This window comes from Miniopterus schreibersii, assembly GCF_964146895.1.
Source record: "Miniopterus schreibersii genome assembly, chromosome: 14".
In the NCBI taxonomy this organism is placed as follows: domain Eukaryota; kingdom Metazoa; phylum Chordata; class Mammalia; order Chiroptera; family Miniopteridae; genus Miniopterus; species Miniopterus schreibersii.
In genome coordinates, this window is record NC_138114.1 from 16213462 (window position 1) to 16230288 (window position 16827).

At 34.1% G+C, this 16827-nt stretch overlaps 1 protein-coding gene across 3 annotated transcripts in view; it reads right to left on the reverse strand.

Annotated features, from left to right (window-relative positions):
• ADK (adenosine kinase) overlaps positions 1 to 16827 on the reverse strand; it is an 888023-nt gene that overhangs the window by 621906 nt on the left and 249290 nt on the right. For all 3 annotated transcript variants that reach the window (XM_081158526.1, XM_081158525.1, XM_081158527.1), the window contains exon 7: positions 2018 to 2188. In XM_081158526.1, coding sequence (XP_081014652.1) covers positions 2018 to 2188 — 171 coding nt within the window. The remainder of the gene's footprint in view (positions 1 to 2017; positions 2189 to 16827) is intronic.

The following is a 16827-nucleotide window of genomic DNA, read 5'->3' on the forward strand; positions in this document are numbered from 1 at the left end:
AACTGGCGATAGTGAGCATCTTTTCATGTGCTTACTGTATATCTTTGGAGAAATGTTTCCTAAGTTCTTTGACCATTTTTTGAATTGGGTTTATTGTTTTCTTGTTGAAATATATATTCTGGTTATTAATCCCTTATTACATATATCATTTACAAATATTTCCTTCCACTCAACGGGTTCTCTTTTTCACTTTCTTGATAGTGTCCTCTGATGAACAAAAATTTAAATTTTGATGGAGTCCAATTACTTTTTCTGTTGTTGCCTGTGCACTTGGAGACATTTTTTAAAGTGAGGACCATTTTGATATCATCAGTATTTTCTGTAAACTTAATCATTTTGGGTCCTCTATTCTTTTCTATTCTCATATATCTCTGCCAAACGTTTAGCATTGTTTCCTGGTTTTATAAATGCTTTCCATCTTCCCCTCACCCCCCTGTGTTTTACAAATCAAAGCTCTTATTAAAGAGTTTTCTGTGTGCTCTGCAATGTTTTTTAAGGCTCCTCCCCATTTTCTTCCTAAGGTCATTTGAGATTATAAAGTCAGAATTGAATTTTTTATGGTTTTCTATCCTCTCAAGTTGTCTTTATATGAAAGTCTGATTCTTTGAAATCATATTTATCTTTTTAAAAGGTTTTAAAAAGTTTGTCTTCTTTAAGTCTAGAGCATCTACTTAAATATTGCCAGTCTGATCTTTTCTGACTATAAAGAACTCTGAGCATCAGCTTCTCCCCCAAATTCTCAGACTGCCATACTGAGGACCAATTCTTTCATGTTGTTTAAAGGGCTAGAGCAGCACTCTTCCTAGTTACTTCCATTGCCCTTCAGAAAATAAAACTAGCAATAAGGAAAATCTAAAACATAGATTGGAGTCAAATACAGATACCTAGGAGTTCAAGGCTTTTACCACTATTCCTCGCCATTATGTCAGTTTGTAAATCATCAAGAGTATCATTTCCTTGGACTTGTTAGTGACTTTAAAGATATTCTTACCATATTCTTATTAGTAATCACCCAGGCTGATTTCATAAATTATTTCCAGGTCAAATTTTACGTTATTCTAGGCAGACAAAATCCGTGAATACAATCAAACTATGTTAGAACCATGGAATTAGAATCAGCATAGACTTCTGGTATAATTAATAGAACACCTTTACTTTACACATAAAGACCTCAAGATTCATGAAATTTAAGTAATACTGCCCCAGGTCACATGAAGATACATTAAAGTTCTCTTTTTTTCCTATTTCCTGGAATTTAAAAGTATACAGGTTAAACAGAAGCTCTAAATACTAAATGAACAAAAAAACTTAGTTTCCACTAATTTAGAATTAAAGTATATTCTTGGTAAAAAGAAAAGGCTGCAAAAGTTGAAATGAAATTCCACTCATCACCATCAAACATAACATACAAATATTAGCAAAAATGATACTATTAGTAAAGAAGTTTAATACAAATTATAACATAACAATATTTACTCATAATTTATTAAACTGAATAGTTTCACACTTTGAAGAGCTTAATTGCATAAAACATTTATTTTAGACTAGATGTCTCTTACCTTAATCCATGAAAATTTCAGAGGAAAACATTATTTTACTGGTCAGAAAACAAATCAGTTTATGTCAAGGGCTCAGGATGAAGGGAAGGGTTGACTAAAAGGAGTGGTGATGAAAGTGGTTTTTATCTTGACTGTGGTCATGGTTACATGTTAGGTTTATGCATGTGCAAAAGCGCATAGAAATGTATGGCAAAAAAAAGAGTGAATTTTATTATATGTAAATTATAAACCTCAATAATCTACCTTTAAAAAATAATTTTTTACTATGTAAGAAATTAGCATATACTGAAGGAAATACTGATTTAGTGTGTTCCAAACTTAGGCAAGTTATGTTGTATAATTCTCAAACATATTTATGTAAATATTTTGTTTTTTATTTATATATTTCTAAACTTATACACAAACCAGAAACCAAAAACCCCAGGTACTTAAAAAAAAAAAAAAAAAGAGTAACTCACTGTCTCATTTCCAAAAAGTATGTCGACATAAGGCATAACTTTCATCAATGGTTCCTTGTAGAACTGACTAATAAATGGTGCAGACAGGTTCAAAGTAAAAATTCTGTTGTTCTCAGAAGCATGCTGAGCCACTTTTAACACTGACTCTGGTGAAACGGTAAGAAAAAAGCCCTGGATAAAGAAAAAAAAGAAGGAAAAATTAGAAATGCAATCTTCCCAGAGTCACTCTCAGTGAGAATAAAATAAATCTATATAAAATTTTAAAAAGCCTATATAATACACACTTTAAAATACAGTTATAAAATGCAAGGCAGAAACAGCAGCATTACATTAGGAGAAAAGTTTATCATATGAGTACTATTTGCTTGATATGTGCCATTATGTCAGAGTATAACATTACTTATTTCATATTAGATTTGTATACTCAATACTAAAAGAATGCTGGAAATCTACATGAAGAAAAAATATTTGAAAGGTCTCATTCAAGACAATTACATTTAAATTAGAGAAATAGTAATGAAGGCAGATTACATCCTTCTAGCTTCTCAGAAACACTTTGTATTCTTGTAAAAGTGACATGATATTTATTTAAAAATTAAATTAGTTTAAAAATTAAATTAGTTTACTAAGATCATAGTTCGTTACCTTATGAAATATCTAAACCAAATTTTTTAGGAAGATCTGAATTAGAAATGTTAAATAATAAAATGATTCAGTAATAAAATAGAAAAATAATTAAAATTTCATGTCAGGAAAGCTATATTTTAAAATGCTATTTATCTATGTCTGATAAAATGCTATTTATCTATATCTATGTATTAATAAAAGTATTTAAATATATCTATGCATTTTAGATGAAGAAAGCATAAGCAAAGACATGGATGCTTATATAGGAAATTGGTATGAACGGTGAACGAGTGGAGGAGTAAAGGACAATAGACGATAAAGCTGGACAGGCCGGCTAGGCAACAACACAAAGGGCCTTGAGTGGCAGATTAGGAGTCTATTAGGTGGGGTGGGAATGGATAATGGGTAATGAGGTTTTCCTTGAAAGGAAGGAATAACAAGCTTGTAAGAAAATTTAAAGAAATGTTAATGTGAACAGCAACCGTTTACCAACAGTCAATAAAAGTCTACATTTGGCTCTGTAAAAGGTAATCACACTGGGAGCGTTCTGGACTTCGCAACTGTTTAAGATGTGGGAGACAAAGGGCGAGGCAGAAGATGATCGAGATTCTGAATCTGGTTCTACCATTAACTGAAATAAAAACATCCAGAATTAGACCTGGCTTGGAAATAAAAAGTGTCCAGCTGTGTTTATACTGTATTTGAGGTGTTAAGGGCCCCCCTAATACATGTATGAGAAAGTTGGGCTCAGGAGAAAGGCCATGGAAGGAGAAGGTGATGGTAAAAGAGGGTGGTAATTACCAATGGGGAGAGTGGAGAAAGGAGGGGGCAAAGGACAGAATGGAGAACAAAAATTAGGGGATAGTGGAAAGGGGAAAGGAAAGGAGAGAACAAGAGGACAGTAAAAAATAAAAATAAAAATAAAAATAAAAATAAAAAATGAGGGAAACGAGGACAGCAAAAGTAATGAAAGAGAAAACTAACAAGGGAAACCTCAAGAAGAGACTTAAAGGCACCCAATGCTATTAATGGACAGAGAAAGAAAGGACTGAGCAAAAGCCACAGGATTTGATGATTGGGAGAAAGTACTTATGGTATAAAGGTAAAAAGGGACAGTTGTTAGAGAAGGAATGAGAAAGTATAGGGTAAGGATTAGAAATTATTTTGGGAGATTTATCAGTGAATAATAATAAAATGATCTGACACTGAGCAATTCTTGTGTTTCAGGTGCTATACTAAAAGCTTATGGACATTAATGCAGTTATTATCACTTTTCCTTACATCAAACTTATGAGGTGGATACTGGTATTATTTTCATTTTATGAATAAAGAAAGCAAGTAGGAAAGTTAAGAAATGTTCCTCAGGTCAGAGTTTATATATGATGGAGCTTGGTTGGATTCAAATGGCTCCAGAGATAACACTCCTAGTTTGAGTAGACAATAGAGAAGAAAAGAACAGAAATGTATTTTTGGTGGGGAAAGGGGGTGAGAGAGTTGCTTTTAAAAATGTAACAACAAATTTGAGCATTTTTGCTCTTCAACAAAAGGATCTAGTGGAGAAAAAGAAGAATGAAGAAGCAGGTGAGGGGAGAGTAATTAGGCAGAGCAAGGGGCCAGAGGAAGTGAGGCAGTGGGGACCAGGAGGGGGAAGAGCAGCTCATAAATCCAAGAGTAACCTAGAAGATGTGAAGGAAACTTCTTTTAAAAGGTACCAAAAACACTACTGAAATATTCATTTACAACTAAGGGACTAATCACTTCCATCATGCAAACTTTAGAAAGTTTAAAAAAGAAAAAAGGATGTTTTACTTTCAATTTTAAAACTGAATATTAAAAGAATACTAAAAAATTAATTTTGTGGCAGGAGCCATGTGTACTGGGATTTATCTTTGAAGGGTGCATTGCCTTCATAAATGCTAATATATTAACAGAGTTTCACACTATAATGGTCTTTTATTATTTTAAAGTATTGCTAATAAAATTCTAATAAAATATTTTCCTATCATAACATAATATTTTATCATCATTTAAAAATCCCAATACATTAATTCTTACCAATATCCAATTGTTCTAAAAGGTAGCAAGTCTTTGTCTTAGGTAACATTATGTTTCAAGTGTTTTCCTCTTACTTTTTTAACCAACCACCATGTCATTTGCAAACTATGAGCACCCAAGCTGTTTCCTTTGCTATTTCTGTCACTTGGAGAATTAAAAGGAACAGTTTATGTAGCATCTTGTCTCCATAGTAATATGTATGTACTTGCTTTTTAGTCTTTCATTTAATGAGGAGAGTTTAAAGCCCCCCACCCCCCCATTTCTCCCCAAACTGTTCCAGCATGAAATAAAAACCTCCCAGAGCTAGCATTCTGCCAGCTGTGGATTAACCACAGACAGCCATAGAATGGTCTACATAAATAGTAACCTGGTCAAATAATTAGGCTTCTCACCAACTTCAGACTGAAAATTTGATCTGTGCTAAAATACATCTGATTGTAATTTACGGTACAGAACAGTATGCCCCTGGAGTCTAAATTTGGCCTCATTCCAAATGTGTGCATGTTGTATGTGTGTTTTACTTTAAAATGCAACACAAGATTATTGTGATGTGGATAGTATAACTTCCATTTGTAAATTTTATAAAGAATATACAAAAAACTATAAGCTTTTAAATGAGGTAAATTCACAATTTAAATTAATTCCATTTTGAATGGCCTCTTGTTTTTCTTTAAGTAAATATTTAGTATTTAAACAATTTAGGATTTGTGCTCTGTTAGAGTGCAAAGACTTAAAATTGATGCCAACCATAATTTTTCTTTCCAGATTTATATCCTTTGCTAGGCCACATGTTCCAGACTGTAGTATCACAGAAAATAAAAACAGTACCATTATAAAAAAAATTTTCCCCAAGTGTTAGATTTGCAATAAAAGTAGGCCAATAGTTTATATGGCTATAGTTTAGAAAAATACTCTATATAATCAAGAAAATCTTGTGATTTTTAAAATTAGGGATTTCAGTCTACAAGTTAACCTTGCTACTCTTTGTCCCATGAGCAACTAAAAGCAGAGGGAATTCTAACACTTAAAGGTTGGATAATGTTAATCAAAATTGAGAATGAAGCGAGACAATTTTATCCATTAAAGTAGAAAACAAAATAAAAAGGCAAGAGTAGGAGGGATGGGGAAAGACTAAGGCAGATCCAAAGAACCATTTAGCAGAGCCAGACTTAATGCTTAGAAATCAAATACATAGATTTGTTATTCAACCACTGTAATGATTTCTCAGGATAGTTGAAACACAGGAGAATGGAAGAAATTAAGCTGTTTAATATACTAAAAGAATAGGCAAGGAATGCTCATTTGTTCTTCATCTGTGCTTACCTTAATTCAGGGTGACATTTGGGGTTCTTTTTAGTTGTCCTTACTTAACAGCACTAACTCTTTTTATCATTTCCATTAACAATTATCTGAGGAATAGATGTGAATGTGTGTGTACATAACTTATGTAAATTTTAGCTATCTATAATCTTGGAAATATAACAATATTGATTCAAAAGGAAATAAAGCTACATAGAGTAACCATGCCTGATAGTGATCAATTGTGAATACACAGTGATATAGGAAAAAAAGGCCTTTGCTTAGAAAAATACTATGATCAGAATACAACAGGGCAGAAAGAGATCATATTATTTTGAAACATTTGGACCAGTGGATTTTAGTTTATTTGTGTCTATCTAGACACACATATACACAAAATTTTACATGCAGTGGCAGTAGGAGTGGGTAGTCCCTTGAGGCTCATCTATAAATAATGGGTAAGCATTGGATTTGACTGAAGGTTAAGAACTTGTAATTTGGTTTCTTTCCTTGAGAGTACAGAACCATATAAATTCCAGTTTGATTAAATAGTTTTCTTTTTCTTATTTAAAAACATAGACAATCTGTAATAAAACAGAAGTAAATATCAAACTACTGGAGTGGGAATGACTTACAAGCCTAGAGAGGGAAGATTATCTAAAGATTTACTATACAAAAATTAAAACCTTCAGTTGGTTGTCTTCCAGTCCCAGAGTGGGAGTGGGGGAACAAACAAAAGACAAGGGAAAATATCTACAGTAAATATAACAAAGGGTTAATATCTTTAGTCTATAAAGAACTTTAAAAATAGATTAAAAATTAAACAAATATTAGGACGCCAATAGATAAACCAAGAACATGAAAGAGTATTCCATTAAGAAAGGGAAACACAGAAGTAAATAAGTATATAGACAAATACTCCTCTCTAGCAGATTGAGAAACGACATGGAAGTACTCCATGATAAGAAAGGTTTGTGAAATTAATAAATTACTACTACTGGTGTGAGAGCTCACCAGTACTACTACTGGTGTCAGAAAATACTTTGAAAATACACACGAGAAACCATAAACAATTTCTGAGAGTGTCTATCTTAAGGAAATAATCCAAAATATGGGAAAACACACAATCATGAATGTATCAGCATACTATTTATTTCACTGAAAATCTGGGAACAATGTAAATATTCAATGATTGAGGAATAAATAGTCAAGTAAGGAATGGCATATAAACTTACTGTAAATCTGGCTACTGATCATTTAAAATGTGGCTAGTGCTGAAGACCTGAATTTCAAATTTTATTTAATGCTACTTTAAATATAACGACCCATACGTAGTTAATGAAGTACATGCAATGTGGCTAGTGTGACTGTGAAACTCAATTTAATTTATTTAAATTTAAAAATGGAAGAGGTGCAAAATGTTTTTCTGCTAAACACAATTTCATTGTTTTGGTAGGACCATATTTCATTTTTTGACCTTTGTCAATTTAGTGACTGAATTGTGTTAAAAATGTAAAACAGACACCATTTCAAAGACTTAGTATGATTTTAAAAATGTTAAAAATATAATAATTTTATATGATTGCATGTTGAAATGAGAAATATTTCGGATATACTAAGTTAAATAATATATATTAACATTAACTTTATCAGTTCCTTTTTGCTTTTTTTATGAGGCTACTAGAAAATTTGTAATTCTATACATGGCTTGTATTATATTTCCACTGGTTAGTGCTGCTCTAGAGAATATTTTGAGGCTATTAAAAGTGTTGATTATGAAAACTAGGTTGCAGAAGAGAAAATGTTTATGCTACACAATGTTAAGTGAAACATAAGACATACAAATAGTGTGTATAAAATATGGTTATAAACTACATTAAATGAATAGGGGAGCCCAGCCGGGCGTGGCTCAGCAGTTGAGCATCGACCTAGGATCCAGGTGATCAGGGTTTGATTCCCGGTCAGGGCACATGCCCGGGGTTGCGGGCTCGATCAATGACTCTCTCATCATTGATGTTTTTATCTCTGTCTCTCCCTCTCCCTTCCTCTCTCTGAAATCAATAAAGATATATTAAAAAAAAAAAAAAAAAAAGAATAGGGGAAAAAAGAAGACCACTGGCTGGCGTGGCTCAGTGGTCAGCGTGTTGGCCTGCGCACTGGAGGGTGAGTGGTTTGATTCCAGGTCAAGGGCACGTACCTGGGTTGCAAGTTTGATCCCGGCCCCCAGTTGGGGTGCATTTGGGAGGCCACCAATAGACGTGTCTCTCTCACATAGATGTTTATCTCTCTCTCTCTTTTCCCTTCCTCTCTCCCTTCCACTCTCTAAAAATCAATGGAAAAAATATCCTTAGTCCTCAGGTGAGAATTAAACAAACAAACAAACAAACAAAAAACTAGAAGAGAATACACCAAAAGTAAAAATGGTTAAATCTGAGTTTAAAAATTATGGATAATTTAAGTATCTTTTATTTTTCAAATTTTAGTAATATGGTTTGATTGCTCTTCTGGTAAAAACTGCTTAAAAAGTAAAACTATTTTGTTCACTTAAAGAAATCTCTACATAAACAAGAGATGTGCATAAACAGTGAGAGGTTTAATTTGATAAACAACAGCAAGAGCAGGTAAACTGCTGCAAGTTTACATTCTTCAAGTAGATAGATGGCTAAAAAGGAACAAACTAAATATGAGATTAGTGACTTTGTTAAGTACAAATCACTATTCATAGTAGCAAAAGTGAAAATAAAGAAGAATGTGTGGTAACAAAAAATATTTGGACAATCAGAGAGCCCCACCAAACCTAGACTAGCACTGATGAGGGAGGGCTGAGAGTACCAGATGCTGTGACTCAAGACCTACCACTGTTGTCCGTTCTAAGGAACATAATTAATCTCTTTTCCATGCCATAACGAAGGTGCTATAGTAACACTAGTCAGAGAATGAGGTTGAGAGAATGAAATAAATTAGAAGAAAAAATAACAAATACAACACCACATAGCATGTTTTTCTTCCTCTTAATGGGTCCTACATGTTTTGTAAATCTCCCAGAGAATGTAAAATGTATTTCTTTGCAGGAGTGGGAATCAAATATGAATTATGACAAAACATAGTTTCTATTTTCTTGTAAGGAAAATACTGACTTTGACAACCATTAAGATAATGTGTAAGTCATTTACAATTACAATGTTATATGATACGTACTACTTCATATCAATGGCAGCAATAGAATCACTAGAAGAAAACCAGAACAAATACACTCGTGAATGCTGTAACGCTTATGTCACCACTGGTGGAATGTAATGCATCAAATGGAATGGTTCATTTAGATCTTCCTGCCTATGTGGCTGCTTTTGGAAGCATCAATGAAATCACACATTTCACATATATTTTAATCTTTTTAAGGACTAAAATACTTGCAATCTTGACTATACCATAAATGTAGAAGTCAGTTTTTCTTCCATCTGAAATAACCCCCTCAAAAAGCACATAATAAGCAGCAGCAAAGAAAAAGTGGAAAGAAGTGGGTTTTAGGGGGACGCATAGGAGCATATTGATCACAACTATGCTGAAAGTGAAAGGAAATGTGAGGTATCCTTGAAGTTCATTTCTAGGGGAAAAGATAAGGGAAATGTGGTGAATGCACATTTCTACAGAGATTAAAAGCAATAAACTAGAAATATATAGATCAGATTAGGCAGCCTATATAGTTCATACTCTTAAGATATATTTTTCAAGGATATAGGACTCATATCAAACATATGAGCATGGTGGGGAAAGAAATGGTATTACGGATCAGGAGTGATTTGAAAAACAACAATAAAAGAGGAGCCATGTCTAAGATAAATTATATTAATTTGACAAGATTTAAGAAGGGTTCACTCAATTCTCAGCACCAGAGAGTTTAAACAAACAAGTACACTTATTTTTAACAGTTTTGCCAACCTGCCTACTTATTAACTATGTGATTTTGGGCTACTTAAGTTCTCTAGGCCTCTTTGTTCTCATCTGAAAAATGGGAATAGTAATACCTATTTAAGGCCGCGAGAGTTAAATGAGGGCTTAATACAATACCTGACATATTATATAAACTCCATACCTATTTAAATTTTATTAATATTATTTCTATAACAGCAAGAACATTAGAAAGTTTTATTTTGTTTTTTCATGAATGGTGAGTTTCATGTTACAGCTGTTAGTTACAATGCTGAACTAAAGTATGTTCTTTAACTTCAATATACAGTTTGGTATTTCCTTTGAAATACAAATACATAAAACAAAATCCATCATTCCCTTTACAAAAGCTCTCCCTGCCTCCCCTCTCTCTCCTTGATTTAATCATCCTATATCCTGCTGACAGATTAATCACCCTAATCACTCTTCTTTTCCTAGTAAATTAAATCCAAATGCCTCACACCCCAGCATTCAAAGCTTACCACAATATTCCAACTTACATAGTAAACCAGCTGTAACCTCTATTACTCCACAGCATATGTCCTTTCTTCAATCATAGTATGATTTGCTTCTCCCAAAATAAATCTTCTGAGTCTTTATGTTGTTCTATATATCTGAAATATCCACCACCTCTACTTGTTGGAATTTTTACTTCCATCAAGGCCTATTTAAAATCGAACTTTCACCCCATAAAGACTTACTGCATTCCCACCATCAGATGTACTCATTCTTCTTTGAAACTTCATAATATGGAATATTGCACAATAAATAATCACAACCATTTATTTCATTTTACTTAATATAAGCAACTTCCATTTGTCTTACATCCCTAACTTGACTGTAACTCCTTATTTTTATGTTTGCTACAGCACAAAGCACAGTCTATAGTGTACTGATAATTTTTAAATATCTAATTACATTTGTATTCAGACTCTAGATCTATCCTTATGTAACTAAAACGCTATTAAAACAATAGGGCTCCTGCATTTTCACATGCTAAAGGAAGAGCATATTCATGTTAAGAGTTGGACAACTCTCTAGTCCAGAGGAAATGAAACTTTCTCAGTTCATAGCACCCTTAGTGTATAAGTCATTATTTATGGTGCTCTAAGAAATATCAAACAGTTCTGTTTTTTTGTCAGGTACAAACAATTTAGTAAGTACTATAATCTTAACAACTTAATGCCTGTTTTAAAAAAATAATACATATAAATTGAAAAAATGTTTTTTACTTCATTCAAAAATAACTACAATATTTAATAATGGGATGTGCTAATTGGCAATGCACAACTCTTCAAGCTTGGGTTTGAATTAAATAGTGCAACCCTCGTTTCCTGGTCCTCACTGCTTTTTAGGAGCCTTGTGGTTTGTTTGTGTGGTGTTTTTTCCCCCTACCCCACCCCCAGGCCTTCCCCAGACCAATGTCTGTGTCCATGGGTTATGCTTATAAACATATAAGTTCTTGCCCAGCCGGGTGTGGCTCAGCGGTTGAGCATCGATCTAGGATCCAGGAGATCAGGGTTTGATTCCTGGTCAGGGCACATGCCCAGGTTGCGGGCTGCAGCCGATCAATGACTCTCTCATCGTTGATGTTTCTACCTCTCTCCCTCTCCTTTCCTCTCTCTGAAATCAATAAAGATATATTTTTAAAAAACCAAAAACATATAAGTTCTTTGATTAATCTCTCCCCCTTCTTTCCCTTCCCCACCTTCCCTCTGAGATCCCTCAGTCTGTTCATGCTTCTATGTCTCTGAATCCATTTTGTTCACCAGTTTATTTTGTTTATTACATTCTACATATAAGTGAGACTTGTCTTTCTCTGACTGGCTTATTTCACTCAGCATTATACTCTCCAGTTCCCACCATGCTGTCCCAAAGGATAAAAGACCCTTCTTTTGTACAGCTGCATAGTACTCCATGGTGTGACTGTCCCACAGCTTTTTTATCCACTCATCTCCTGATGGGCACTTGGGCTGTTTCCAGATCTTAGCTATTGTAAACTGCGCTGCTATGAACATAGGGCTGCATAAGTTCTTTGTGATTGGTGTTTTCGGTTTCTTAGGATATATTCTTAGCAGTGGGATCACTGCATCAAATGGCAGTTCCATTTTTAATTTTTTGAGGAAACTCCATGCTGCTTTCCATAGTGGCTGCCCCAGTCTGCATTCCCACCAGCAGTGCACTAGGGCTCCCCTTTCTCCACACCCTCGCCAGCACTTGTCGTTTGTTGTTGATGGCAGCCATTCTGGCAGGTGTGAGGTGATACCTCATTGTCGTTTTAATTTGCATCTCTCTGATGATTAGTGACTTTGAGCATTTTTTCATGTCTCTTGGCCATATGTATGTCTTCTTTGGAGAAGTGTCTATTTGCCCATTTTTAAATTGAATTGTCTTCCTTTTGTTAAGTTGTATGAGTTCTTTATATATTTTGGAAATTAACCCCTTATCAGATTTATCATTGGCAAATATGTTCTCCCATGCAGTGGGATCCCTCATTTTGTTGATGGTTTCTTTTGCTGTGCAGAAGCTATTACATGATCTCACTTACATGTGGAATCTAATAAACAAAATAAACTGAAGAACAAAATAGATCTAGAGACATGGAAGCATGGAACAGATTGATGAATCTTATATTGAAGGAGGGAGGAAGAAGGGTGGAAAGAGATTAACCAAAGAACTTATATGCATATATGCATAACCCATGGACACAGACAATAGTGTGGTGAAGGGCTGGGGGTGGGACAGGATCGAGGTGGAGGAAGTCAATGGAGGGAAAAAGGGGGATATCTGTAATACTTTCAACAATAAAGATAAATTTTAAAAAAAGTTATTCCACATTGTCCCTAGCTCTTGGCAACTACCAATCTCTTTTCTGTTTCTATAGATTTACCTTTTCTGGGTATTTCACATAATCAGAATCATACATTATGCGATATTTTATGTGTGACTTCTTTCACTTAGCATAACAGTTTGAAGTTCATTCACATTGTAGTATGTGCTATATTTATTCTTTTTTTATGGCCGAATAATATTCCATTGCATGGATATATCAAAAAGTATTTATCCATCTACTGGGTTATGGACATTTGGCTTGTTTCCACAACTTGATTTTTCCCCATAATATTAATACAAACAATAAATAACATAAACATGTTAATATCAAAAGCGTACTTTAAAACATATTTGAAGGGATATTCTAAGAAAGGAGTCCCTTTTATCCAGAAATTGATAAATCTTAGTGAGCCAGAAATACAACTAACTATACATTCTGATGCATATAACTGATTCAATGAGGTTTTAGTAAAAACTTTAAAAATACAAAATTCTATCTAATGTGAAAAAGTTTATGTAATAAATGGGTCAGGCTCTGAAACAGAAGTAACAGAGAACCTACACCAAGATGGTTGTTCTTTTTGGTCATATTTATCTTGAAGTGATCTTAAGTAGTTAACTAATGGAATGCAAAAAAAGTTATTTCTTCCCACTACTACTGGACACAGTTGTTTTAAATCTGAGTTCAAGAATGGCAAAAATGCAACTATTTTTCTGAGAAATTGTTATGGCTTTTTGAAGTTTGCATTGTTTATTTTAATGAAAGTATCACTTTATAAATGGAAAATGACTAAGCTGAAAGCTATTGTTTTATCATTCTAAGTGGTCAATGTTTCAGATTTTGATAAAAATCCAAATTTCAAACCATTTTCTGTGTCATAAAAAGAGCTAAACTGTCAGTAAATGCACTTATATTGATCTTGACACTTTCTTTTTAGGTGCTGCCAACACATCAAAAGGAAAGGATTGCCTGTACACTTAAAAAATTTTTCTTTTTTTGTTAATCCTCACTGGAGGATATTTTTTCCATTGACTTTTAGAGAGTGGAAGAGACAGGGAGGGAGGGAGGGAGGGAGGGAGGGAGGGAGGGACACTGATGTGAGAGAGACACATACATTGGTTGCCTCTTGCACACCCTCCCACCGAGGCTGAACCTGCAACTGTGGTACGTGCCCTTGACTGGAATTCGAACCCATGACCCCTTTTGCTGTGTGGGCCGATGCTTTAACCACTGAACCACATAGGCCAGGCCTGAATAATTTCTTTATTGCTCAAGCCAACCCTGACTGCTGCCAGATTAGCATATATCCGCTCATAACAGTAGCACAAGAAATAAAAAAGGTACAGATACCCCTTGACAATAGATATGAAACCTTCACGATATCAGAAGCTTTGTATATTAATTATATTTTTCAGATATCATATATTACTTACAGACATTGTCTCCTGGATGTGAAGTTACATTTGATATAATTTTAAAATAAGAAAAGTGACTAATGCATTTTTAACACTGATATTGATATTAGAATGTAGTTCCCAAAGGGTAACTCCTGAATCAGCAGCAACAGTATCACTGGGAACTTGCTAAAAATGAAAAATTCTGGTCTTACCACAGAACTACGGATTCAGAAACTGTAGGTGGGACATAGCAATCTGTGTTTTCACAAGCCTTCCAGGTGATTTTGATGCATGTTAAAGTATGAAAATACCTGATCTAGAATAATGAAATATCCATTGATTAGCCTTAAGACTTTCAATCAACATTGAGGAACTCAAAATCTTTATGAAGATGGTAAAGGGGGGGGGGGCGCTACAAAATATAAAACTTTGCTGTTGTGGAGAGAAAAAAATGTGTTTCTTTGTTCCAAGAGGTAGTTCTAGTATTATCTAGATCAAAAATTAGAATTAGTTTCCCTGCAACTATAGCATTGGCCTGAACACAGCCATTCTGCTATTATTGGTTTATACATTGGGTTTCTAAGTTATTTCTCATGATAATAGAGTACTATAGTTAAAAATATTTGGTCTATTAACATATTTTGCAGATGAGGAAATTAAAGCCCAGAGAGGTTGCTCTACTTGCCCAAGGTCATACAACCAATGATTTGAGGAGGCACTAGAATTCCAGCCCACTGACTCATATGTCTGCTTGTTTGTTTATACATGCCCCTGCAACGTTCCCCAATTAATGAGACAACTTAAAAAAAAAAAGATCTGGGAGACTATAACTCAGAATAGGTTAAGTTTTGGGTACAAAGAAATGTAGCACAGGGGTCTTGAATTAGCTCTGAAAATGTTCTAAGTTTTTTGACAGGCAAAGCAAACATTAAGGCATCCAGATACCTGGTTTTCATTGTTGAAGAGATAAAAATACCACTTTCATATGACAAACATTTGGTTCTAAAATATACTTCTCATATGGTGCTTAAAATACTGAACACTGATTTATAAGGAAGGTTATGCTGTCCTCAACAACTTCTCAACAGTGAGTTCAGTCTATTTAGTGTTTCTACACTGTAGTATTCTTTAATGAAAAACTAAGGCACTGACATCAAAACAACTCAGTAAAAGTAATGCAGGTGAGGTAAAGACCAAGTAAATAGCTTTCTGATGGTCCAAGCCTAAAATGTGGAGCTTTTAGAGAAAAAGATAGATTACATTGTTCCTTATCATGTTCCTTATTACATGTATCAATATCAAGGACTACACATGCTCAATGAGCAATGAACATCACTGTTTCTGGCAAATAATGGATGATTAATAAATGTATATGGAAATGAGGTGAATCTTTATTTTTGGCCAAATGTTAATAGCATGCTATTATTTTAATCTAGAAATGCTACTAAATGTAATGCCATGCTTTTGCCCTAATCAAATAGAATATTACCTATCTCAGACCATAAAATACTGTTGATTCTTAAAAACTTATTTAAATGGATCAGATTATTTAAAAGTCAGAGATTAAGAAAAATGTAATTTATTACTGCTACTCCTCTTGACAGATTTTGATGAGAGATCATTAAAAGATATGGAATTGGTTTTAAGATAGCATTTCTGATGCCAGAATATAGATATTTCTGCACATATTATTCTCAAAAATTACTTCAAAACAATATAGAGAATGAGAAATTACAACAAAACTCCTTTATAAGTAAAATTAGAAGATACTGACAATCCTGGATTACAGTATATAACGACAGAAAGTACATAAAGAACTGGTAACCAGATCAGCAGAGTAAAGAAAGCTGAAGTACAGCTCGGCAGGCATGGCTCAGTGGTTGAACTTTGACTTATGATCCAGGCGATCACGGTTTGATTTCCAGTCAGTCAGGGAACATGCCAGGTTTTGGGCTTAATCCTCAGTAGGGGGTATGCAGGAGGCAGCTGATCAATGACTCTCTCATCATTGATGTTTCTGTCTCTCTCTCCCTCTCCTTTCCTCTCTGAAATCAATAAAGATATATTTTAAAAAAGAAAAGAAAGAAAGCTGAAGTATAAATTCCTACAGAAGGAGATTCCAACAAGAAACAAGCTGATTCATCCAAAGAACCCCAGGAAGTTCATAAAATGGTAAAACCAGGTATCAGTACGGTTGAAAATTAGGGAAGATGATGAACTGAACTTTCAGATGCCCATTCATACACGATATAGCCAGACAAATATCCTGCCCTTACTTCTGCAAAAGGATGGAGAGAAAGTAGGCTAGGAAAGTATTGGAAAGGGTTCAGACTCAGGAACACCAAGCATAAAGGAGGATAGGGTTCAAAATGAAGTGTTAGACTGAAACCAGGCTGAGGTAATTATGAGAAAATCTAACCATTTTCCTTACTAGCATTTAGGCTTAAATTCACTCCAGCAGGAAATTGAAGGGTACAATCTTCTTAGGAGAAACTAAATAGTCCTGGAGAAGACATACAAATTACTTCTCCCATGAAAGAGTTGTCTTTTACACAAATACAATAAGATCTTGTGTACAGTCTAATCAGGTATTTAATGCACCACTCCTAAATATAAATGGACAATCAGCATTACTAGATAGATGAGAAGAG